The sequence below is a fragment of the Akebia trifoliata genome, chromosome 11, assembly GCF_017979445.1.
Source record: "Akebia trifoliata isolate Shusen 1 chromosome 11, ASM1797944v1, whole genome shotgun sequence".
In the NCBI taxonomy this organism is placed as follows: domain Eukaryota; kingdom Viridiplantae; phylum Streptophyta; class Magnoliopsida; order Ranunculales; family Lardizabalaceae; genus Akebia; species Akebia trifoliata.
In genome coordinates this window covers 25,238,513-25,263,691 of record NC_141385.1, presented here as the reverse complement: position 1 = coordinate 25,263,691, position 25,179 = coordinate 25,238,513, and the positions used below count along the sequence as shown (strand labels likewise).

Genomic DNA, 25,179 nt, shown 5'->3' with positions numbered 1-25,179 from the left:
AATTAGGGTCTCAAGTCAAAATTGGACATTGAAGGGTATTTTGATCATTTTGTGATTTTTCTTAAATTTATTTGTTTTCATCGATTTGAGTTTTATTATACTCGAAATCATATTTTGAGTATGATAACGGTATTTTCAGGATTTTTTAGAGGTCTGAAATTTATGAAGGGTATTTTCATCATTTTAATGATTTTTTTGTAAATTTTAGCGTGAGGTTTCTTTCAGTCCCAACATGATTATTTTTAAGTTTTGAAGTCGCATTTTCCTAGTATAGCAAAGTCTCTAAGTTATTGAACTTAAGCGTACGTGCTTGCTAAATTGGGTGTAAGGTGTAGCGGTCCTAAGTGTACGTAAATTTCTATGTCGAGTCGTAGCGAGTAGGGAAGATGAAAAGACTAGAAACAAAAGGAATCAGGGACAATACTCACAAACCTTCAAGTTATTTGTATCCAGGACGTACATTTATTTAGTGAGTTACCACTATTGTTGATGTACTCAAGATTTTGAAATAAAAGAGATTGAAACATATTATCAAGGATGCAACAATTATGGATGAAAGATACTTTATTTAAAGGAAAACTAAAATTACAACGTGAAAATTTTGTCTTTTTGGAATTAGTAAGAAATTAAAAAACATAACAACACACATATTGGAGAACAAGGGGGAAACTTCGAGTTCTTGATCAAAACAAATGAGAAAACACTCCAAATCCTAGACTAGTTTATTGAAAACATTATCTTTAAAACACATTTTTTTTTTATACTTCTGAAGGTACGTTTTCCATGAAAAATTATGCCTTTTGGTTTTGAGAAAAATGAGAAGTGAAAAGAAAAGGAAAAGAATGTCTATTTTAGGCAGCAAAGACAAAAAAAGAAAAAGAAAACACAAAACAAACAAATTATTATGAAACATAAGACAAACCATTGAGTTATGGAAAAGTTCGGGTACAACCTTATCAACTCATGGTGACAAGAAGTGGATCTATGAAAGTGTACAAGAGACATAAGAAAAAGAAAAAAAAACATTTCTATTAACGCTTAAAATGTTGAAAATGACCTCAAAACAGCTTGCAAAGTGAATGGGAGTGATTCATAGAGAATAAAATTTCTTTTCAAAGCGAATGAGGCATGGAATGGTATGCATGTTCGCTATGACATAGCGAATGCATTCTCTATCCGTACTTAGCAAAATATGATTGGCTTATAGAGAATGCTTTCACTATAGATAGTGAACACGTTCGTTATGTGGGGTAATTCTTTCATTCGTTACAACCTATTCGTTATGTGCACATAGCGAACTAGCAAAACAAATAGCATAAAAATCTACATGATTATAATTTGCATAAAAGGGGAAAAAAAATCTGAAGAACAAAAAAAAAAAAAATGAAGAAAATATTCAGATTTGAAATAAGAAGAAACTCAACTAGGACCAAAAGGGGCAACGAAATCACCATTTTGTTCTCCCTCCAAAGGTTCTATCTGATTCGAGACATTTTGAAGCAACAAATCGATTTGAGGCATCTCAGGGCTTATGGAAGGAGACATTTAGCTTGAGTTCATCTCCTTATTCCCATCATGAAAATAATGGATCAAAGATTCAACCTCAATATGATGGGGTGGTTAGATCAAGTTTTAGATCTGAAACCTCTATTTATTATAACTTGAAGAGCAAGAAAAAAAAGAAAAACTTGCAAGAAAAATAATAAAACAAAAACTTGGAGAACAATGAATAAGAAGAAATGCAAGAAAATTAGAACTTTCATTAAAAGAAATGAAAATAAAAAGGAAGATTTAGAGATTTGAAGCTTCATCAATCGAAGTTCTCTCTCATGGTGAGATGGAACTCATTCTCTTTCTAGTTCATTTTCTTCTTCCCCAAGCTTCTTAATCTCTTTTCCCTTTTTTAGGAATAAAGCTCTCTAGAAAACCCCCCAAGTTCTATTCTCTCTCTCTCTCTCTCTCTCTCTTTTAAGAACTAGAAATCATCCCTAGCACCTCACAGGACTCTTCTATTTATAGAGTTATAGGGGATTCTGTTACAAAAAGCTAAATGCAAATAAAAACTGCTCCTGTATGAAGTTTTGTCAAGATAACGAATAAGCATTCGCTATCTGTCAGCATATGTTTTTTGGTCTTCTTTTTTCGTTTGATTCTTATTGATAATCCTCTATTTCTCAATTTTCTTGCATTGGTCTTCCTTTTATTCCCCTTATTGGCAAAAATTGCGTCTATTTCAAACATCAAATAGGATAGGACTAAAACACCATACAACAACCTTATGGTCATAGTCAACGGTCAACCTGAGCTGGATAAACGGTTACCCAATTGTGGTAAGTACAAGGAACGGCCACCGAATCAAGAACTAACGGTGAGGTTTCACATCGGTGAAATCTAGAACAATCAAATCTTAACTAGGAGGTATCCAGTCGTGATTCTCAATACTCTTATCAACTACACTACCACTCTTTGTATTTAGTTATGCTAGAAATGCTATGTAGATTTTAAATTAAATTATTTATAATGTGTTTCAAATGTCTATTTATATTTCCCGAATATTTTATATAACTTTACTCTTATTACATCGAAAACTTGCACGTGTTTTAAATGTTTTAGAATGATTGATAAATTCATAATTAGGAAATTATTAGTTTAAGATAGTTATTTACTTGATGGGTAACTCTTCCGTTACTCACCTGTAGACACCCAATTTTCGCACTCGCTTGATTAATCAACTCGTCAACCCGATTGCGACGGTTCTCAATGATGGATGAATATTCCAATGTTTTTATTTATTACTAGATATGTTTCGAAAATTTAGATGAGGTATCTCAAGTAAATAAAACTCTAGAAACTGCGCTATGATAGGAAAATATGACTCACAACGTAGAAAATCATTATTTTTAAGACAATACGATAAAAACCACTAAAAAATGATCAAATATCAAATACCCCTAACATCAAAACATCCTTAGAGCCCACAGTACGCTTAAAAAAATATTTTCAAACACATAAAACAACAAATTGAAATCAAATAAACCATTTCGCCAACTTTCACCAAATTAACAAAATTATAAAAATGCCCCTCATGGGGTTCACAATCATTTCATGCCAAAAAATTCATGAGTGACACAAACCGATAATCCCATCGAATTCTTTACGAAAAATTATTTTTAAAACATTCAACAACATCAAAAAATGATCTAAAATGCAAAAGTTCTCTTCAGGGGCAAAACGATAATTTTTCTATTTTTAAAATTTTAAAATTTTAAATTAATAATAAAAGCATTAATTAATGTAAAATGGAACCTTAATAAAATTAATTTAAAATTCTGAACCAATAAAATTAATCAATCAAGCCTTCAGGCAAAATTGTTGATGGTTGCTCACTTATTTAAGTGGAGCCCCTTTAATATTTATTAAAAGACCCTTCCATCTGGGGGTCCAAATAATTAAAATATAATTAAGGAGGTATCTCCAAAAATCAAAAATATATTCTTTCATTGTACGTAAGAATTAAAATCCTAATCTAAAGAAACCTAGTCAAGCAAATAAGACTTAAGTCAATATCCTAATTAAAATCTTAATTTAGAGAAACCTAATCAATCAAATAAGACTTAAATCAAAATCCTAATTCACCTTATTTAAAAGAAACTTAATCCAACACCAACTCTACCCAAAAAACTCTATAAATATAGAGCCTCTACAACCTAATTTCACAAGTCAAAAGAAACCCTAGAAAAGATAGGTCAAAAAGTCTTCCCAATCTTCCCAAAACTCAAAAATTGAAGTCCCAACTCCTTACCTAACACCCAAACCTTAGTTTCTGCTCAAAAAACACCCAGAAACCTTCAAAGAAACATCTAGAAACCATTCAAAAACATAGAAAACTCTCAGATCCAGAGGAAGATACCTTAACTTGGAGATCAGAAGTAGATCCAATGACGGAAACAAAGAAAGGAATCTCATACGAAGAAGTTTTTCGCCAGCTCTGAGGGAACAAATTGTTGCGATCATCTAGGTATACTTCTTATTTTTTTTATATTTATTTTTAGGTATTTTAGCAATGTAATCTTTTTTTTGAGAAATAGTAAAGACCGATGTTTGTCGGGTGGGGTTGGTGCATAATACCTTCCAATCCCGTAACGTGATCCCCGGAGTATAGTTTCTTTTTATTTGTAGATTAGTTGTTTTTACCTATTTAGAGTCAATGTTGGATTCCTAGACCGTAATAACTAGGTGACGACTAAAAAACCTCAAAAATCAAAAGCGAATCCGCACACCTCGCGGATCGAAGGCGTTTTCACTAACCTTACCATTTCAATTGCAGATCCACCCTCAGCTGAGGAGCATCTTGAGGAGCTTTAAGAAGAGTTCCAGCATGTAGGTCACACAAATGATCAAAGTCCACTCTTAGGTGAGCAGTGAAACTATTTTTATTAGTCCAGTTGACGCTTAATTTTAGGGTCTTTTGCATTATTTTTGAGTGAGAGGGTAGGATTCGATGTTAGTGAGAGGACTCTTGTATATTGGTCATGTTATGCCATTTATTTCTATTATTATATTATGAGTTTACTATTTGAATACTCATGCAGTCATATCTTTTGTGGATATATTGTTACATTTATAATTCAGTTTAGTTTTTTTTTCGTTACTATTTGACCATCTTAATCATGTGTTGTCTATTTATGTTATTATCATCTATGGGGAGTGTTATTTAATGCATTGAATTCTAACACATGATCATGATGATTTGTTTTAGGATTTAGGAACTCTACAACATTAGTATTCGACTGGGAACCGTTGGATCAAGGTAATACTCGATCAAGAACGACCAAGCGTGTTGGATAAAATCAATACCCGATTGGGAATGATCGGTTGCATTACATCAAGTTAGTACCCGATCAAGATCGATTAGGTATGCTAGTTCATGATTGGTATTCGATCATGGATGATCAGATCTGTTTGATCAAGTGATTTCCGATTAGACGCCATTGGAACTATTAGATTGCGTAGATTCAACCAATAGGTGTAGATCATTAGATCTCAGATTAAACACGATCCAACAACTCTTGAACCAAGAGACATTGGGTCATAAATCTTAGTCAAAATACACAAAAATGACTATAAATAACCAACCATAAATTATATTTCTGCCCTAAAAAGTCATATGCTCTCCTATTTCCGAGATTAAGCATTTGGAATTATCAGTTCTCAAATTTTCAGAGTGTTCTATGTTATATGAAATCATACAGAATCCGATTTAACTGATCCAATTTAACAACTTGAGTATAGGCTTCTCTGTATCCTAAAGGCAATTATTATTAGACCCCTTGTGTACTTGTGGAGAACTAGTAGGGGAGAAAATTGGCTAAAAGAGATCGAACCTTGAAGTCTCAAATTTTCCTTCATCGAATTATTCCAATTCCGTACACATTTTCCAACATTAAAGGTACCAACCGATTTTTTCTTCTTCCTCTCTTTCTCTTATGTCTTCTTCTTTGCATCTAGAAAGGTTTCAATGAAAATTTTAAACTTTAATCTTACTTATTTTTTTACCCTAACATGAGAAAGTATTGTTCGGTAAGTACCTACCAAATTGATTTTGTAATGTTCGGTAAAAAATTTGTTCAATACATACCTACCGAATTTGTTTAGTAACATTAGGTAGGCACTTACCAAATTTGTTAAAACAAATTCGGTCTAAACCTAATGAACAAATCTATCAAAAAATCTATGAGTTCTTTGATTTAAAATCATCATTTTGAAAGTTTTAATAGTGATTTTTCATCTTGTTTATTAAATGTAAAAAAAAAAAAAAATAATAATAAATTCAAAGAAATAAAATAACAAAGAAATAAAATAACTTGAAAAAAACCCTAAAATCTAATATCCATTGGTTCAACCTCTCACAAAACTCAGAGAGAGAGAGAGAGAGAGAGGACGAAGAAGTGAGATTTTTGTTCGATAGGTGTGCAATAACTAAACACAAAAGGGTAAAATTATAATTTATCTTTTTTTTTTTTACAAAAGTCACTTAAACTGTTTTTGAGAAGAGATTGAAGACAAGGGCACTTAGGTCATTTTATTTTGTAAGCCTCTCATTGAAGTCAAAATTACCCAACATATTGAAACTTCAGAAGCTCTAGAGGTGCCGGAAAGGCATGCAACTACAACTTAGGTAGTGGATTTCAATCCATTTCGTTGACGAACTGTCTAACACCGACTAGTTAACACACTTGGTTTCCTTTTCGTTCTCACCACCTTCCCACGAAGAGTAATCGCCCTAGGAAGTAATACCATTCAAGAAATCAGTAACCATAATTACAAAGTTATCATTTGAGGGACTACTGCTCATGCTTGGGGCTCCCAAAATTACTCAAGATTTTAAAATTTAGGTTTCAATAACAGCTCGACTTTCCGTTTCCCACAAAAATCCAAAAGCTGAAAACAAAAATCGGCACAAACTAATCCTTCTTCCAGGGGGATCTGGCGGAACTTAAATTTACATTTTCTCACATAAAAATATAATTAATGACTAAACAGTTCATAGGAAATTAAATTAATTACCAAACAGCCAATACCTTTTAATATAATTACCAGATGTCCCAAAAAAAATAAAAACCCCTCTAAACACCCAAATGGCTAATTATGCAACCACTATTCTTATAGAATCGCTTCCACCCCAGATGCACTGCCTGCCCCAATTAAACAGGCCAAGGAAATCCATGTCATCTTGGCAATGAGAAATTTCTTAGTATCCATCTCAATGTTTCCTGCACCAGGATTATTATTATTATTATTACATAATTAGAAGGTGGCATGTGCAAACACACATGTATCAAAAGGGGCTTACTTGTAATTTAAAATATTGATTAAAGGGATTTTAAAGATTACATAGTAAAAAGGATACTTTTGTAATTTTGAAAATTAACAACGTACTATCACAGGTTGCAATTTTCTTGTTTTATTTTTATTTATTAAATAATCCTGATTATATTAAATTTAAATATAAAAGTGAGGGCATTCATGGCCGCTCATATTTTGGTGGCCACATCTCATAATAGTAAAGATGTGGTAAAATGGTGTATGCTATGACCGGTTATCAAAAGTGAAAAAAAAAGCCGGTCTACAAGCCGAACAAGGAGTACCTGGCCAACTGACTGGGGGGAGTGGGGTTGCAGAGCAGATTCAAGAAGATCGAGCAAGGACCATTACAGATTTTTGGAACCCTGAGATGATTTATATATGCGAAACGCAGCAATGCACATTGTGAAATTACCAATAACTGTTAATGCCGCTTGGAGAGCCACCAGTACCTATAATTAATAGAACATCACAAAACTATTTCAATATATAAAAAACATTTGGCATAACTAAAAAGTAAAATAAAATAAAAGAAGAAAAAAGGAACTTAAATGAAACAACAAAGATTGCATGACCCCAAGTCGAAGTAGCAGGAACACCAAAAGAGTTCTGTAATTTTGAATAGATTGCTAAGAGATTGAGGATCCCATGCTTCATTTGATTTTGAATAGAGTTGTTTCTACTGAGTGAAATACAAGTTCCAAGGGAGTAAACCTTTACTTTGTGGCAGAGACGCCAGAATTTTTTAATTTTATGTTACATAGAAGCTACATTACCTGGCCTGTCTGTTTGAATTCGGGTTTCCCATTCATCACTCTAGAACGTACTCGGGTTGTAGGGGTAGACAGATAATTCGTTTCTTGGTTCACTTATTTTTTGTTAGTTCGATTAGCTAGTTTGGCTTGTGTGTGCCTACAGATGTACACATGTGAAAAACATCTAGTTTGTTTAGTACGAGTTTGTTGTATCCCATTCCCACGTACCTGTTTCCACAAACATTTTTTAGGTTCAGTATAATGGTGGAACGAATCAGGTAAGATAGGGGTAAAGGTATAATGATGTTATTGAAGAGTGCAAGATCTACCTAAGTACATTAGAGTATCAAAGGCCTAACTACAAATTACATACCGATTAACATTTACAAATAAGCCCTTCAAAAAACGGACAGACCCTCTGTATACAAATTACATACCGAGTAACATTTACAAATAAGCCCTTCAAAAAACGGACCCTTAAATTCTGTATAAACCTTACACTGAAACTACAAAAAGCCCACAATATTAATCACAACTTCTTGCGAGGAGTCTTCCTTTCCTTCAAAGAAGCTATGGTTTTTTTTTTCTTTCTTTCCGAAGGCACCACGTATTGCAAAGGGGACCACAAATTATTATTTTTTTTTTTAATGATGCAACACTTTGATTTTCCAACTTTGGAAGGGGAACATGACAGTTTTGAAAATACCAATAAACATGAAAGATTGACAGGAAGTAAGCCCAGATTTCTCTTGCAAAGCTACAACAAATGAAGAAAAAGTTGACTGACTCACCACACACTTTGCACAAATTACGAAAATTTAACAAAGTGATACTCCTCACAACAATGTGATCAGTGGTTACAATCTTTACTCGAAGAAACAAACCCAAAAACAAAAAAAGATACCTTCAAAGTAACTGTGGAAGCCCAAATGATTTTGTTGGGAAGGAAAAAGAGGGTGATGGTATATGTATACCTCATATAAGGACTTAACAGAGAATTTACCATTCCTTTGATTCTCGTCCCTAAGAAACATTGAAACAAGTGAGAGAGTTTATAAGAGTTGTCTCAGAGACTGACTCCTAGTCATTGAAGTTCCTTTTGTAACAAACATCCCAAAAGAGTTGGTCCGAGCCCTGATATCTGGAATAGTGAGTTCATTCTTAGAATATAATGTGAAAAGGTGAGGAAATTGAATTCTGAGAGGCAATATTCCACACCATCTATCTCCACAGAACTGAACCTTTTCCCCATTCCCAATCCTAAAAGCTATATTATTGTGACAAAGAGGAAGAACTTAGGTGATTGCTTTCCACACTCCACGATCATTTGCTATAATTACCACTATATGAAAAGGACACAAGATTTAAGTATTTCATATTGATACAGTACTTTTGAATTCAATATGGTAAAGCATCCCAGTAACAGAGCTTGCATGTGCACCACATGCATCGAGCTCAAACCATCTGTTTACAGACCATATTTAAGTGTACAAGTTGGAAATCACATATGCACCCTACAAATTAGTTAATTTGTTTACAATTTTCATTGACACAAAAAAATTTAGAGGATTCTTGATTCTGGCAAACATCATATAATGGTTTGATTTAAGAAATGTATATAAAAAGGTGTAGAAATGTCTAATTTGGTTTAACTGTCAGATTTTCAAGATTTAAATACTGAATAATGAAAACCAATTGAGTAAATTTCCCCAAATGATTATTAAGATAAGTCTGCTTACATTGAGAGACTCGGAGTTATAGAAGAAATGCCATGTGCATGCACAAAAGGCTCCACCAAGCAGGGGTACCTGAGAATTAATTAAAATATTACATAAAAGAAATTCTAAAACGGAATGAAAATCATAACTATTACTTTAATGTGTACATCTTTCCATGAAGCAGATTTTTTTATTTATTTCTGGACTAATGAACCTGTAAATGGTAAAACTAAGCTTCATTAATACCAACCCATTCCCCTTGCAATGCCGCCAAGAAGTACAAACCAACAAAAGATACATGATGCAATTTCACAAGGAATAAGGCTAAGAATTTTCAAGATTCAGGTAAACATGAACATATGAGAATCTATAAACAAAAAAGAAAACGGAATGTACACAGCAGAGATGACCAGGTCCGATTTATTTTGCTACACTTAGAAATAAATGGGAAACCTTACACCTGAAAAGAATTCATGGTTCAAGTTCCACATAATCCTCCATGGAACCCTAGGTATCAATAGAAATTCGATGTTCGACCCATCAGCATAAGGTTTCTCTTACACTACATTACCAACCCCAAGCCCAATAATGTTAGGCATGGTTCGGAATGTTTCAGCCGAGACATTTTGTTCAGTCAAGACTTGAATAAAACATTCAATGCTTTAAGAATGTTTTAGAATGTCGCAGTGGAGAGTCGGTTTTCGCCCGAAGGAGACATGAGATTTTAAACCTTAAGGTAGGTTGGCAGCCGTGGTAAAACTTAACATTTCCAAACAAAAATCATGATCAAAGGTTAGAACCAAATTGAGGAATTTTTTTAATGATGAAAAGATTAGCACTCTTCATAAACAAGACACTTAACACTCAAATAGAAAATCATCAAAGGTTGCAACTACTCTTTAGAAACATGGCAATTGCATTTAAATTGTAGACAATAGATTTAACCTATGTTACCCAATTCATTGGTACTAGTCCGAACCACAAACTGAACCAGTTTGTGGTATGGTTTGGACTGGGTTTGTTACATCAAGCGAACCACAAACCCACCGAATTTTGATTAAGTTCGGCGAACTAACGCATGCTGGTTCTCAACAATTTTTTAATTGGTTCAGTGAACCAAACAAATTTATTATATTTTTTCATTGTTTATATTTAGAATTTGGATTATTACATTAATTTGTTTCTATTTAACTTGGAATTCTTTAACGTTATAATTATACTTATAACTTGTATACTTGAATTATATATATGCACAAGTGAATCAAGCTAGGGAACCAAAGCAAACCAAGAAACAAATTATCTCTACCTACCCCTACGAACTGGGTTCATTCTAGAGTGACGAACCATGAACCATGAACCCGAATTCAAGCCGAGCGAACTGACGAATCAGGGAACATAGGATTTAACCATACTAGAACAATCGTGCTTTCTAACAGAATTAGAGGGCTGAACATCACAACTAGAAAACAAAACAAAAAAAAAACCAACCACAGCTTGTCAGATAAATCTCTCACAGACCCAATTATGTGTCTCTTATAACGGCACCAGTTAGTAAAAGAAACCTGAGGTTAACCCACTTAACTAAAGGCAAGGGGGACAATCAAAAAACAAACACAAATAAGTAATTGGACACTACGGATATGTCATGATATTTTCCTGGTTGCAACACACGATGATCTAGCTCCAATGTAAACAAATATGTACACCAATATGTGAATGTGGAGTCAGTCCCCCACAACTAAGGCGGCATTACACATGTGATCTTTTCACCAATTACTAAAATAGAAAACACTTTATTTCCGGATACCAATTGTTTTTTTATTACACCAATAATCCATTTACAAAACCTCTAAAAAGTGGGGGGGGGGGAAAAAATACTAGTGCAATAAAAAGTTATCAATAAAAATAATTAAGTACTTGTGCTCAAAAAATTAGTTACTTTTAAAAGGATTATAATTCCCCCATCCTAATTGTTGCAAGGGAAGTATATCTTTATCCCTCTCTCTTGATGTCTTTCTTATGTGTTAATGTACTCTTTGGTTTTTACACAAGCTTGTAAGTGCATTATAGTCCAGTTAATTAAGTACCTGTGATAAACTATCCTCATCATATATGACATCAATCAGTTCTTGCATCCTGAGAACAGACCCCTTGGCAGAGACCGAATACCAAACTTTGCTCAATGATGGTTGTTGGATGGTTCAAGATTCCAAGTGATCCTAGCTTCCAAGTACTAGTAATCTATAATCCACACGAACCTCTTCTTCAAACCTTTGACCTCCTTATCCATTGGTGAACAAACTCAAATTACAGCACATCAATTATACCCAGAATTGCTTGTCTTCAAAATCTCAACAACAAAAATTATTTAACCACCCAATTGAATTTATAATATGAGATCCAATAGTCTAGGCTTGCTCATTGGCCTCATCATTGCAGCCCATTGGCCTTGACAACATATGAGCCAAATAGGTTCAATTCTTCATTATGGTCTCTTATAATGGACCTCTGCATGATTTGTTCCATACCATCGACCATGGAGTAGATTCCACGTTTCAATCCACCATAATAGCTTTTGTAGGCCGAATATCTATATATATATATATATATATATATATATATATATATATATATATTTTTGATAAATATATATTTCATTAAGAAAAAAAAGAATGTACAAAGTCGGTCGAGATGACCAACCAAAAAGAACAAAACAAAGCACTAGCCCTCAGACGTGGAGTCCCATCTAAAAACAAAACCCTCAAAGAAAACGCCTTTGAACTCCGGGTAAAGCTTGCACCAAAAGAAAAGCAACTCAAGAATATATCCTGTCTTGAAATCGAGACATCCTTGAAAAATCTTTTATTCCTTTCCAGCCACAGCCCCCAGCAAGTAGCAAAAGGCAGGAAAGTCCAGAAAATTTTCTTCTTACCAAGGAACAAGGACTAATCCCAGCTTTGAAAGAAAGCTAACACAGAGCAAGGAAAGACCCAAGAAACCTTAGAAAGAGAAAGGAAGTGGGACCAAAGAAAGGTAGAAAACTCACAATGAAGCGAAATGTGATTAACCAACTCTGCGTCAGATTTGCAAAGAAAACAACAAATTGGAGTAGGAATCAGCAAGTCTAAAGTAGCTAGTCAACCAAGGGTAGCTAGCCGTATAAAAAAATAGACTTTGAAGGGAACCTTTGAGCCCCAGATGGAGACAGAGGGGAAATTTGTAGTTATACCGGGGGAGGCTCCCAATGTTGTGGCAAAAGAGCTAACAAAGAAAAAATTTCCTTGTGAGCACATCCATTCCCTTTCATCCTCTTCCGTAACATCCCTATGAACTAGATCCAGCTGATTAGTTAGTTCAACAACTTCCCGAACCTCCCAATCATTAAAATTCCTCCTGAATCCCAAGTTCCAAATAGACATTTCCCCCTTCAAGATTCGAAAGAGTGGCACAAGACAAACCTATTCTATCAAAATTACTATAAAGCTGAGGGAATTGAGTACAAGGGGGGCAATCCCCACACCACCAATCCTCCCAGAACCTAACCCTATCCCCTTTTCCCATTCTGAATCTAATCTGCCTCTTAAATTCCACTACTAAATTCATTATACCTTTCCATACACTGCACCAATAAGAATTTTTTACCTCGCTCTCCCACCCATTCCAACATTCCCTATACTTGACTCGAATCACCTTCCTCCACAAACTCGACGGCTCGACCCCAAACCTCAACAACCATTTACTCAACAAAGCTGAATTAGAGACCCTAAAATCCCTTTTGCCTAAACCTCCATTTTTCTTTGACTCGCAAATCACCTTCCACTTTACTAGGTGCACTTCCCTAACTCCATTCTTAGCATTCAACAAGAGACCCTAACCAACTTATACAGCCTCTCCTCCACATTCCTTGGAATTGAGAATAATGAAATATGGTAAATTGGTATGCTAGCTAGAGTACTCTTAGTCAACATAAGTTTCCCACATTTTGACAAATAACAGCCTTTCCAAGAACTTATCCTTTTGTTTCTATGTGCTCCACCATTGTATCCCAAATAACTTAGCTCTTGTACTCAACTCCAAAAGGCAATCCTAAGTAAGTAGATGGTAAATCCTCCTTCTGGCACTCAAGCATCTTTGCCCATCTCAAAATCTCCCCTACTTCTACACCAAAAAACTTGTTTTTCCTAAAGTTGATCCTAAAACCTAAGACTGCTTCAAAGCAACAAAGAACTGCCCTTAGGTACCTCACCCAATCTACAGAGGCATTTAGAAAAACTAATGTATCATTAGCAAATTGCAAATGTGAAATCGAAGTTCCATCCCTCCTTACTAAAAACCAGAATCTCCCCACGACAAGAAGCCCTCATGATGAACCGTAGGATAAACAACTGAGGAGACAAGAGATCCACTTGTCTCAAACCCCTCGAGCTTCTGAAAAAGCCTGCAAAGCTACCATTAACCAAGATCGAAAACGAAGTTGAGATCACACATTCCATTACCCAATCAGTCCATGACTCCTCCAAAGCCCATTTTAATCATTAGAAACCTTAGAAAAGCCCAATTCACATGATCATACACTCCCTTGAATCCTCGAGTTTCAGTATTGGCGCTTGAAAGCAATTATTTCCAATGCTACCTTGAAATGTGGCTCAAGTGCCAAGTGTCAAGGTGTCCAAAGATGTCTGACACGACAACCTCAATTAATTTTGAGGACCTAGTTGGATCTCTACTTCCAAGTAGAGTGAAGGGGGGCACAAAACTAGTGTCGTGGAGTTCTCTCACCTGGGGAATACCTCTGGCTCCTTAGAGCTCTTCAATTGTTGGAAGCTATTTTTGGTTTAGAGTGGTAAGGTTGATCAGAATTTTCGTTCGAGAATTGTTACAGCAGCAATCCCAATATCATCAGTTTGGAAGAGCTTGAATGAAACCCTCTGGAAGGTCCCTTCGAATATCTCTTCTCTTAGATATCGGAGCTCTTTGGGTAAGTGGAAGTTGATTTATGAGTTATCTTTTGTTGTTGGTTTCTCTCAAGGTAATCTCCTTAGGGCTTATGTATTTTTTACTCCCATTTCAATTTCTTTTTCATTTACACTTTTCTATTCCTCGTGCCTTTCGTCTATTAGTTTTTTCATTCTTAGCTCCTTGGTCATTCATGTTTGGAAAGTTGGGTATGTGTAGAGCACAAGGAACAAGATTCTCTTTGTTCAGTTAAGCACTCTTCTGTTAATTTTAAAAATGACCTTGATGGGGTGGGGAAGAGGGGCTTTGGGACAATGTGCTCTTTGGAAGGGTCCAAAATTGTGGCCTCCCGACACCACGTCAACTACAAGAGTAATCCCCTCGAAATAAGGTTTCTTCAAGGGGGCTCCTTGGCCCTTTCAAGTGCAACGGTAGGCACTTTCTTCTTTAAGGAAGGCTCTACAACCTTACTGGGAGCTTGCAGAACCATTTGTTTCTACACAATGGGTTCTTTGGGGTTGCTTCACTATGTAAGCTATGGCTTGGCCCTTCCTCTTGGATGGCAGGGGAAGGGTAGGAGGATTGAGATCCTTCATCTCAATGGGGGCTGGTGGTTGACGGGATGTTGAGGTGACAGGAAGATGGTCATGGGAGGAGATTCCTTTAGATTCTTTGCCTTTTTCAGAAGAATCAACTCTTTTTTCACTTTCTTATTTTTAGTCTTCTTCTTCAGACCACTCCATGGTTCAAGCAACAGTTGAAACCCATGTTTTGACTTCCTAACGCTTACGGTAGGTTTGATAAGACCTTTTCTCACAAAGTGCTTCTTGGCCAGGAGGTTGTAAATTCTATGTAATTCTTTCTTCTCCTCTTTGGTCAAAGAAGGGGCAATGCTTACAATTTCTATTAGACTCAGAAAAGTGAGGATCAGTGAAGAAAACATACTAAAGTAAATAAACTAGAAAAATGAAACATGATAATATATACCTCCTACGTTAAATTCTCTGGGAACCCTGGGCTCAGATTCTCCAGGTGGAAATTCCTATTCTCCCTAGATGGTAAGAGGATGTTGTTCCAAGACTTGTCTGAGTCAGGAAGGACACCCACCAAAGGTCTAGCCTCAACCCGAATCTCCAGGGTGTAAAATCACTTGCTCTTTTTATTCTTCCTATCTTGGGGGGAGGTTTTTGAGATATTAGGTAATAAAACATGTGGTTGGGGGTGATCTTGAGGCACTCTTCATCAAAAAGTTTGGGCACAACCATATTTTGTAAGAACCTCCTTGATCAAACAATCCATGGGAAGGTTGGGGCCAGCAATGAGTTGTCCATTGAAGAAGATCAAGAAAGAATCATTGACCTGAGTACCTGTTCGATTGGCCATTTGAATTTCTATTATGTCCAAAATAAAATAAAATACTTCTTTTTTGCACTTTGAACGATGAAAGGAGCCATTGAAGCAAAAAAAAAAAAAGCAAAGAAAGAGGAGAAGGGGAGAGGGAGAAGTACCTTAGCAAGAAAAAGACATGAAATGGGAAAGAAGCAGTTTGTGTTCAAGCAATGGAGTGCTAGAATTGCAGGAAGCAAGAAAAAGATGAGAGGAAAAGTCAGAGAGAAAGGAAAGGAAGCGTAAGGAAAGACAAACTTGCAGAGAGGTATTTATAAGAAGGAAGAAGGGATGACACATCCCTGGGAGTAGCCTTAGAAGTCGGACCAAATAAAGTTCTAATGGGCAAGAATCTCAAGTGACAAGTTTTGCCATCATTGGAACCCGAATTAGAGGCCAGTGAGAGTATGCCACTTGCCCCACTACACAAGCAGGCATGCCTATCAATCACATAAGTGCAAAAACTAAGACAATTAAACACATATTAGTTCTAGCATTCAAAGGGCCACTCTCAACCCTAGAGTATATGGTAGGCTCCAAGCTTAAGAAAAGGGCTATTGACTACTGTAACGACAGGTAATAAATTCTCATCCTGAATGTTCCAAATAGACTAAAACCCACAGTTATTATCGAGGCGAAGCCAAATTCCTGGTAACTAAGGATAGATCTTAGTTAGAAGGGAGAGAGAAAATCTTTGACCTATTGTTTCCCCATTAGTTGGGAGTCCGGATACGTAGGGACTGGGGAGTTAAAGTCTATAAATATGACCTCCAAAGAGGTAAAAGGTATGCAATCTTTGACACATCTAGCTGTTATTCTGCTAAATTAATGACTAACTTGATTGTTGGAGAGTTTACTTGACAAGTGGCCGAAGCACTCATAAGAGATCCAGTTTGTTCAAGGACTGGAGGAGGAGAAGAAAAAACCCCGAACACATAAACTTTACCACCTTACTGAGGGGGCTCCTTCATACTAAAAAGGGATCTTAAGGTTACAACTATCCAAATTCATAAAAAAAAGAGGTTACAGCTCTAAAAACAAAACATGCTTTACCTGCTTAAAGGATGATTATCCATCCATGATGCAAAGAAAGCATCAAACATCTAATGCTACCAAACAACATAGAATGTGACAACAAGACCTAATGAACCAAACAAGACATGTCACCCGATAGATTGCAAGGGCACACAATATTAAAGTCAACCTCTCATATTTGCATTGCAAACCAAATGAAATTGATAACCAACTTACAAACACACCTATAATAGAATTGGTGTTCTTTTTTTCCCTTTCAATAACTAATTCAATAGAGGCAATCAATAAGTGATGCAAGTGGTGGTCAAGACTTATTTTAGAAGATTTATTTTTAATTTTCATGTAGTGTGTCGGGTACTTAAGAGTCGTTTAGAATTTTACTTTATTTAGTTAAGTCTTTACAAAAAGGTGGATTGTAGAAAATGAAGGGACTTTTGGCTATTATGTTTTGTTGAACACCTCTTGCTAGAGAGAGTTTGGGCTTGTATACCCCTCTACCTAGTGTTTTATCTCTAATCCTCCTTATTGTCTTTCATTTTAATTTGTGTATTTTTTTCCTATTTTTCCGTTTGCTTCATTTGGTATCAAAGTCATAGTTGAATCCGTGATTTCAGTGGGTTCTCATGGTAGTAAGACGAAGAAAAGTGAGTAGAGATGTTCCGGAAAACAAATTCCACAAAGAGATGAAGAAATCAAGACATTGTGAAGGTAAGTTGAGTGATTAACTCACCAATTGGGTGGTTATGGGTCTATGAGCAATATGAGGATGGTGATGCTTCTGAAGGTGATGAAAACCCTTTCTACAATCGTGTTCCATATGATGAGTTAGATGAGGAGGGATTTGAAGCTCAAATGTTCCAAGTTAGACATGGTAGAGAGCTCGGAATTAAGACTTATATAAAAGATTTTCATGGGCGTCCACATCCGAATGAGTTTCTTAAATGAATAAGTTCCCTAGATAAATTCTTTGATTTCAAAGATCCTCTAAAGTTTGTGAAAGTGAAATTAGTTGTCACCAAATTAAGGGGTTACGCATCATTTTGGTGGGATGATGTTCAAAACACATAAATCTGAAGGGGAAAGCAAAAGATTATTACATGGGAAAAAATAAAATCTAAGTTCAGAAAGAAATTTCTACCGGTAGATTATGCAAAAACTCTATTTTGAAGGTTTCAAAATTAATACCAATCCAAGATAAATTGGCATTGCAAAATATTTGAAAGGTATTGGATGCCTACCAATTGGCTCTTAAAGTAGAAGTCCAATTGATGTATGAAAGGGGTCAAAGAACCTGACGGAAAATAACTCTTACAAGACGTATGGAAGAAGAACACCAAATGTTCGAGGAAATGCCCTAACAAACAATGGAAGTCGTGGGGCATCCAACTCTACAACAAAGAATGTTAGTTATAATATTAGTGCCTCTTCAAATTGTCCCACTCAAAAATTGAACTAGCCATTTAATTGTTTCAAATGTGCTTGAAGAAAATACCAGACCGGATGAAGGTGAGAGTTTTGTTATTTGCAAGGTATTGACCACTCCTCGAATGCCCAAAGGACATTGGTTATGGACTAGCATCTTCCGTACACAATGCACATGTGGTAGGAAGGTGTGCAATGTCACTATAGATAGTAGGAGTGTTTAAAATTTGGTCTCACAAGAGATGGTGGACAAGCTTTCACTTAAGGTTGGAGAAGCATCCCAAGCCTGACAAAATTTCATGGATCAAAAATGGCAATGAGGTAAATGTCTCTAATTGATGCTTTTGCCATTGGAAATTCATATAAAGATGAAAATATGGTGTGAGGTGGTGCCCATGGATGCTTGTTATTTGTTACTGGGGAGACCATGACAATATGATAGAAAGTCTAAGCATGATGGGAAAAAGACTACTTGCACAAATTGGAAAGATGAGGTGAAGATGACTCTTGGCCCAATAAAAGAGGAATTTGCATCCAAGTCTTCAAAGGAAAAGAGTTCCAATTTTCTTTCATTTGGTGAGTTTTTGGATGAAAGTATGGAGAGTAAACATGGTGCACAAGTTAGTGCTTAACGAAGAGATGAAAACTACTATGATCCCAAAGAGGTTAGAATTCTTAATGAGTGAGTTTGAGGGCATGATTTGAACGAATTACCGAATCGGGTACCACCTATGAGATACAAGCCAAAACAATGAGACTTAGTTTTTACCGCAAGTACAATTTGCATTCAATAACTCAAGAAATCATTCTACCAAGAAGAGTCCTTTTGAGGTCATTTATGGAAAGGCTCTCAATCATGTGCTAGATTTGGTTCCTTTGCCAATTGTGGGTGGAACAAACAAGTATGTGAAAGAAATGATGACAAATATGCATGAAATCCATAAACAAGTGCAAAGGGGGTTGGAAGAAAGTTATGAGAAGTACAAAGCGGATGTGAATACACATGAGTGTTCCAAGGTATTTGTAGAAGGTGACTTGGTTATGGTGTAATTGTGGAAAGAACGGTTCCCAATTGACACTTATAACAAGTTAAAGCAAGAAAGTAGGTCCATGTAAGGTGTTGAATAAAATCAATGATAATACATATTAGGTTAAGCTATTGGAAGGTTTATACATTTCTCCTCCTTTCAATGTGGCGGACCTATATGAATTTCATAGAGGAATTGAAGAAGTAAACTCGAGTGCAAGTTTCACCCCAGCTTGGGGGTATGATGCAAGTGGTGGTCAAGACTTATATTATAAGATTTATTTTTAATTTTCATGTAGTGTGTTGGATACTTAAGATAAGTTTAGTAATTTTACTTTCTTTAGTTAAGTCTCTATAGAAGGAAGGCACTTTTAGCTATTATGTTTTGTAAAAACACCCTTTGAATTTCATAGAGGAATCGAAGAAGCAAACTCGAGTGCGAGTTTCAACCCAACTAGGAGGTATGATGCAAGTGGTGGTCAAGACTTATTTTATAAGATTTATTTTTAATTTCATGTAGTGTGTTGGGTACTTAACATTAGTATAGTAATTTTACTTCCTTTAGTTAAGTCTCTACAAAAGGGTGGGTTGTAAAGAAGGTAGGGACCTTTAGCTATTATGTTTTGTAAAAACACCCTTTGCTATAAAGGAGTTTGAGCTTGTATACCCCTCTACCTAGTGTTTTATCTCTAATCATCTCTATTCTCTTTCATTTTAATTTGTGTGTTTTTCTTTGATTTGTTTGTTTTCTTCTAATACCACCTCCTGATGTAGCAGGGAGATTGAAACATAACTCACAAGAAAGTGGAAGAAAAACTAGAGGATTAAATAAGTTTCTCTCGAATGAAGTTTCGCTAGCAAAAAAAATCTCATTTCTTCTTTACAATCCACCCTTTTGTAGAGACATAAATAAAATAAGAAAAATTACTAAATTACCTCCTAAGGACCTAATAATACAACATTAAAATTAAATATAAAAAAAACTCAACTAATTACATCATAATAACCTATTGCCACCATTTGCACCATTCTTCCCGGGTTGTGGATAAACTCGAACTTGAGTTTAATTCATCAACTCCTTCATGAAAATCGAAAAGATCCGCCACATTGAAAGTTGGAGAGATATCTAAGTCTTATGGTAGTTCAACTTGAAATGGATTGTAGTTAAGGGTGCAACTTGGTTCGGTTTGAGGCCAAATTGGAATTGAACCGACCTAGATTAGTTCCATTAAATGAAAACCGGAACCGAACCAAATTGCCATAGAACCAAACCAACCCGAACCGAACTAAGGTCGATTTGGCTCAGTTCGGTTCTATGGATTGTCAATATCTTAAAAACCTAATTGAATCAACAAATTTTTAATATAAATAAATAGATATGAATATGAAATCTCATGTAATGAGTCATTTATCTATCCATCAATATAAAAAATCATGTATCCATTCAAATAAAAGAAAGGTTAATAGTTTTTTCATCAATTAAAGAAAGTCATTAATCCCATCCATCCAAAAAAATGTCATTAATCTATCTATAAAAAAATAATCAATTTATCAATAAAAAATGGGTATAGTATATTAAATAGATTAAGAATATTTATTTATAATTTTCTTAATATAAGGATTCGGTTCTTAGTTTGGTTCGGTTTTCTATTTTGCTAACCCGAAACCGAACTGAAGTTCATTATAAACCAAACCAAACCAATCCAAAGTTCTCGGTTTGGTTTAGCTCTCGGTTTGAACCAAAGCAAGTTGCACCCCTAATTGTAGTTGCTTTTTTCAACACCTTGCATGGGCCAACTTTCTTTGATGTAACTTGTTATAAGTGCAGATTAGGAATCGTTTTTTCCACCGCAAGTACCTCATGACTAAATTGCCTTCCGCAAACACTTTTGAATGCCTATGCATCCGTTTTGTAATTTTCATAACTTTCTTCCATCTTCTTCATTACTTGCTCCTAGATTTCATGCATATTCTTCATCCTTTTTTCCACCTCCTTGCTTGCTCTACCCAAAGTCGGTAAAGGAACCGAATCTCATTGAGTTCTAGAAAGTCCCAATGCAAAGTCTATGCCAACATCGACCCACAGAGGCTTAGGAATTGATAATGGCTTGTAAAGCCTCGTGTTTTGCATTTAATCCTTTAAAGCTCGACAAATTCGACAACTCTCAACATACTATGTTACGTCCCACCACTATTTTGTCCAAAAGTATTTTTCCTCTATTAAGGCCATTGTCTTGTCTTGACTAAAGCAATCACCAATTCCTCCATTATGAGAGTCCACAATAATATATTGCCGAAGTGAGCAATCCAAAATACACAGTTGAGTTCCTTTGAAAAAGAATCCATCGTTCAATACATAGTCATCACACGCCCCAATCTTGCAATCAAACACAACAACTTCTGAAACCAAGGTAAGCAAACATGATGAACGTGTGGTAAAAATGTGTAATATGTCATCATAGATGATGGGAGTGACCAAAACCTTGTGAATGACAAGACTTTCACCTTCATCCAGTTTGGTAATTTCATCAAACACATCATAGAGTTCATCATCATAAATTGGTTCATCATCATAATCTACATGTTCCCCACTCTCTTCACCTTTATCATTAAAGGTGACTAAGCTCTTGGCTTGGCTTCTTGGGAAATCATGTGATCTATGCTCAGCTTCTCCACACTCGAAGCAATTGAATAGCCAATCCAAAATTTGTTTAGGTTTGCTTGAAGAAGCGCCAACATTGCCACTACTATTCTTTGTTGTAGAGTTAAATCCACTCGGTACATCCTTTATGTTGATTTGACCCCCATGTTAGGGTATTTTCATGAACACTTGGTGCTGCCCTCCCATATGACTTGTAGGAGTCTTTTCAACCATAGTTTTTCTACTCCCATCACGTGAAGCACGGTAGTGGAAAGAGCATCACCTTTGAAAGCGTTGCCATAATCATGCTGCTTACGGATACTATAACAATTCAATCATCGAGTCAATCACTCAACTTGCTTTCTCAATGCCTCGATTTCTCTATCTCTTTGTGAATTTCTTTTCGAAATATCTCTACCCAGTTGCTGTCTTCTTACTGCCATAAGAACCGGCTGAAATCAGAGATTCAACTAGTGGCTCTGATACCACCTAATGCAGCAGAGAGATCAAAATAGACGCACAAGAAAATTGAAGAAAAATTAAAGAGGATTAAAGAAGTTTCACAAGATTGGAGGAGTTACACACCCAAGCTCTTACTAGTTAAGAGTTCTTTCACAAACAAAATAGCCATACACAAAAAAAAAAAAAAATCTCCTTTCTTTTCTACAATCCACCCTTTTGTAAAGACACAACTAAAATAAAGCAAAATTACTAAATTACCCCCTAAATACCTAATAACTAATAACGTAACATTAAAATTAAAAAAGAAAGAAAGAGTCAACTAATTAGATCATAATAACCCATTGCCACCATTTGCATGAATAAAGGACTCAATCGTGATCAAATCCTTTATAAATTCATTCAATGCCCAACAAGGTTCGCTTTCCATTTCTCATGAACATACAAACATAGGAAAATCCTAGAGGGGCTTTGTTTTTCACTGTGTTCACACTGCATTGATGTGGTGGCCATAGATGTGTTTCCTTGAGATACAAGTGAAAAGCATCTATGCTTATGTGCGCACCTCCTCGTCAGCGCTGTGTGAAAAGCAGTGAAAAACGAAGTCCCCAGCACGACTCATAAAGATTCCAAAGAAAGACATGGTGAGCGTCACATACCATACCCCAAGAAAGCCCCTTCCAAGATTCATAACTAGATTTCTCCCCATATTGCCAAACCAACACCATTGCTGTAATCCTTTTTTTTTTTTTTACCATAAGAGAAATTGTAATCAATTAAAACAAAGAAATAAACAAGAATCCAAAAAACAGGGAAAACGAAAGAGAGCCTTTCTCTCACCATTCAACGACGCTAGAGACATGAATGGCCCAGGTTGGAAGCGAGAGAGCGTTTGGAGGTTCGTTGATTTGCAGAGAAGAAGTAGAAGCCAATAAGGGTAATTCGGCAGCACAAGTAGCTCCGCCTGTAAGTGCAGCTGTTGAAGCAACTAGTACTAAGGTCAACCCTGCTGCACCCACGACAGATGAAATGTCTGTGGTGCGATTCTGAAGTGCATAGGTGATGGTTTTGGATTTGGCGGGATGTCTTCGAAGAGGAATCGGCAATGCAGAGGGGATAGAACGAGAGAAGAAAAACGACAAGGGTTTCGTTGAACCCAACAAAGTGGTGGTGGTGGTGGTCTTGGTCTTGGTCCTGGTCCATGACGGAGTTCGTAAGGCAGACGTGGCTGGAGTGTAAAGTTTGTCCATTTGATGGATAGAGTCTAAAAACTGCAACCAAGCAACAGAGCCCATTCGATTTCAATCTCAATCTCGTAAAGAAAGAGGACTTCTGTTAACACACCAACTTTTAATTATAACACACCAATCTATATGATCTCACTAATAAATTATCAGAGATCATCTTTAAAAATATAAATAGTATTTGACATTAATATTACCTGCAATCTTGCTAGTAATTTATCAGCAAGATTGTTCATTATAAAAGTGACGATGTCGCTGGAAAACATATTTTGGAAATTAAAATGAATAGTGTATCAGAATCAAAATTTTGTTGTAAGCTGCACATGTTTATGAAAAATTTTCTTGATTTATTTTCAAAAGGATTTGTGTTGTACGTAAAAAAAAAAAAAATTGAGAATATGAAACTACATATAAAAGTGTAATTTAGACCTATCGCTCCCAATTTAAGAGAATATTAGAAATATTTGTATTTTCATGCTAACGAACTTACTATGGAGGATAAAAATCTCCAACCTATAATAGGCTACCACATGTTGCCTAGAGGTCCGATTTCATGTTCCCATGAACAATCAGGACAAGGGAAGGAATCTAAAGGTTGGTTGGTCTGAATTGTTTAGGAAGGATCAGGTCAGAAAAATGAGAAACCAATAAGAAAAGGTAGCAAATCGTAGATTAGTCGAAAAATCAAGAAATTGGGGATGTGACGCTGAAAAATATAAAGAATATTCTTGTCAATAGCAAATCTTTGAGATAAATTTAGAAATATTATCTCAATAGAAAATTTCTAAAAAGCTGCCAAGATATTCTAAACGGGATAAGATCAAATATCCCATGTGTTTTCTATAAATATAGGTTTCAACCAACCCAAAAAGGTACATAATTCTTCAACCCTTAGCCCTTTACCACTTTTTATATTGAATCTGACTTGGACGTCAGAGAGATGGTGATGCAGTCACCTCCCCCACCCCCAAGAGCATTTGGAGCAAGAATAGTTAAGGCGTCCCAACAAAGTTATAGAATCTTGTGGTAAAGTGAATTTTGTGTCTATAATTTTGTGTCATCTGTGAGAGTCAACTATGAATACAGAGTAACTCAATCATAGTGAGATCTAAGAACAATGCATTGGAAGTAATTCTAACAAGGCGACTAGATTCCATGCAAGCTATGCACTAGTTGTTGGTGCAGATGAAGGTTGAGATGCAATAGGGGTTGCAACAACGGAATACCGAGATAAAGGCGATAAAAAGGGAAAACAAATAGCTACACCACTAGTTGGTCGAGGGAACTAAAGCCAAGCAATCTCATGATGAATAAAGAAAATCGGACAATGCAACCCCTCGATCAAACCACAGAATCACTGAGGAACAGATGAGGTAAGATCCTCCACCAAATATGATGACTTGAGAGGAAGTGGAGGAGATACTCAAGAGAAGGGATGACACAGTTTCCATTAAAGGATAAGTAGGGAGGTTGTCACGATTGGTAATTCAAGAGCTAAAGGTATCACCATTTTTCAGACAATATTGTGAGCGTCAAACCCCTGAGGAAGTTTATTGCCCCAAAGTTTGAATTATTTTACAACACCAAGCAAGTGATCCACTATAGGAAACTCATGGTTCTACACCAGGGTGATGTTGCATTGCTCTACAACTTGTTCCATCCGACTCTCTAA

General features: G+C 35.8%; 1 protein-coding gene across 3 annotated transcripts; it reads right to left on the bottom strand.

The window, feature by feature from the left end:
- Window positions 1-6,382: 6,382 nt before the first annotated feature.
- Window positions 6,383-23,554, bottom strand: LOC147391164 (uncharacterized). 3 transcript variants are annotated; one of them, XM_086457583.1, is made up of 5 exons: window positions 23,104-23,549; window positions 22,923-23,001; window positions 9,359-9,427; window positions 7,149-7,316; window positions 6,383-6,773 (listed from the first exon to the last, which is right to left on the bottom strand). In XM_086457583.1, the coding sequence occupies exons 1-4, from the start codon at window positions 23,511-23,513 to the stop codon at window positions 7,212-7,214; spliced, it is 663 nt and encodes a 220-aa protein (XP_086313709.1). In that variant the 5' UTR covers window positions 23,514-23,549; the 3' UTR covers window positions 6,383-6,773; window positions 7,149-7,211. The 3 variants fall into 3 exon arrangements, with proteins under 3 accessions (XP_086313709.1, XP_086313711.1, XP_086313710.1); XM_086457585.1 differs by lacking the exons at window positions 6,383-6,773; window positions 22,923-23,001 and having other exon boundaries at window positions 7,246-7,316; window positions 23,104-23,554; XM_086457584.1 differs by lacking the exons at window positions 6,383-6,773; window positions 7,149-7,316; window positions 22,923-23,001 and adding an exon at window positions 8,265-8,760 and having other exon boundaries at window positions 23,104-23,554.
- Between the last annotated feature and the right edge of the window lie 1,625 nt (window positions 23,555-25,179).